Source organism: Phytophthora infestans, genomic scaffold (genome assembly GCF_000142945.1).
Source record: "Phytophthora infestans T30-4 supercont1.171 genomic scaffold, whole genome shotgun sequence".
Classification (NCBI taxonomy): Eukaryota; Oomycota; class Peronosporomycetes; order Peronosporales; family Peronosporaceae; genus Phytophthora; species Phytophthora infestans.
Window position 1 is genome coordinate 122,483 of NW_003303588.1, and position 997 is coordinate 123,479.

Here is a 997-nt window from a genome sequence, read left to right on the forward strand (position 1 = left end):
GAAAATGCCCCCGTTACGGGACTACCAGCGTGACCGCTTCGGACGTCGTGGAGGCGTCGATGGCGGCGCCCCACACGCCGCGGAAGGAGGTAATTCGCTCTGGATGCGAGCGCTAGAAGAGTCAATGGAAGAGACGAGCTTCGTGACGCGAGAGGCGCCCACGTGTGCGGCATTAGTGGCGCCCGTGCCTCTACCCGTGGACAACCGCAGACCTACCAGCTTCGTACCTGTCCCCGTAGCAGTCATGGGGGTCGGCATCTCGTCTTCTCCAAGTTTCAGCATTGCAGACGAGGACGCAATTCGGAGGCGACGGCTCTTCGCGTTGCAAGCGGCACGAGGCGGCAAAGACGACGAAGCTCGACCGGCCACCGAAGGCTTGGCCTTGTAGCACAGGAGGAGGTATGTAGTGCGCTTATGTCGTAGGAATGACGACTGCTAGGACTTTTCTCTCCATTTGTGTGGCGTTGAGTGTCTAGTTAGGGTCTCTGCGCACCTCATTCATCGGAGCTTGAGGCGACTCACTATTCGCTCCTTGGTCACCTACCTGGTGGTCGGTATCTTCGAGTTCGCCGCCTAGAATACGGTCCCATTTCTCCTCTGCCGACATAGCGAAGATGCTCTGAGAATGTCTAGCTACCACTTGCTGTATGCTACGCTGAGAGTGTCGAGGTGGCAGCTTCCAGTTGAACTGGGTGCTGGTTGTAGGACTGGATGGTCGTCCGCAGCCGAACGGTGTTGGACGGATGAGTTGCGACTGACTGCCGGCTTCCGATACCCTTGAAGACAGCGACGAGGTCGACGAGGGACAGCCTGAAAGCTTAGATCGCTTGGCTTGAGGAGGAGCGTTCTCTTCATCCGTCAAGCGGTCGGTATCGCCGATTGCTTGTGAGACGTCGCCAAGACTGGACCTGCGCCCTTGGTCGACCTTGCATAGAACTTCTCCTTTAAAGCCGCTGCCTTTGCCATCTCGTCTTCGGTTCACTGGGTTGCGGATACG

General features: G+C 57.9%; 1 protein-coding gene across 1 annotated transcript; it reads left to right on the top strand.

Moving 5' to 3' along the window:
• Positions 1–714, top strand: PITG_20468 (uncharacterized protein; the record flags this gene model as incomplete). The annotated part of the gene is made up of 1 exon (XM_002895471.1): positions 1–714. The coding sequence occupies one exon, from the start codon at positions 5–7 to the stop codon at positions 386–388; it is 384 nt and encodes a 127-aa protein (XP_002895517.1).
• Between the last annotated feature and the right edge of the window lie 283 nt (positions 715–997).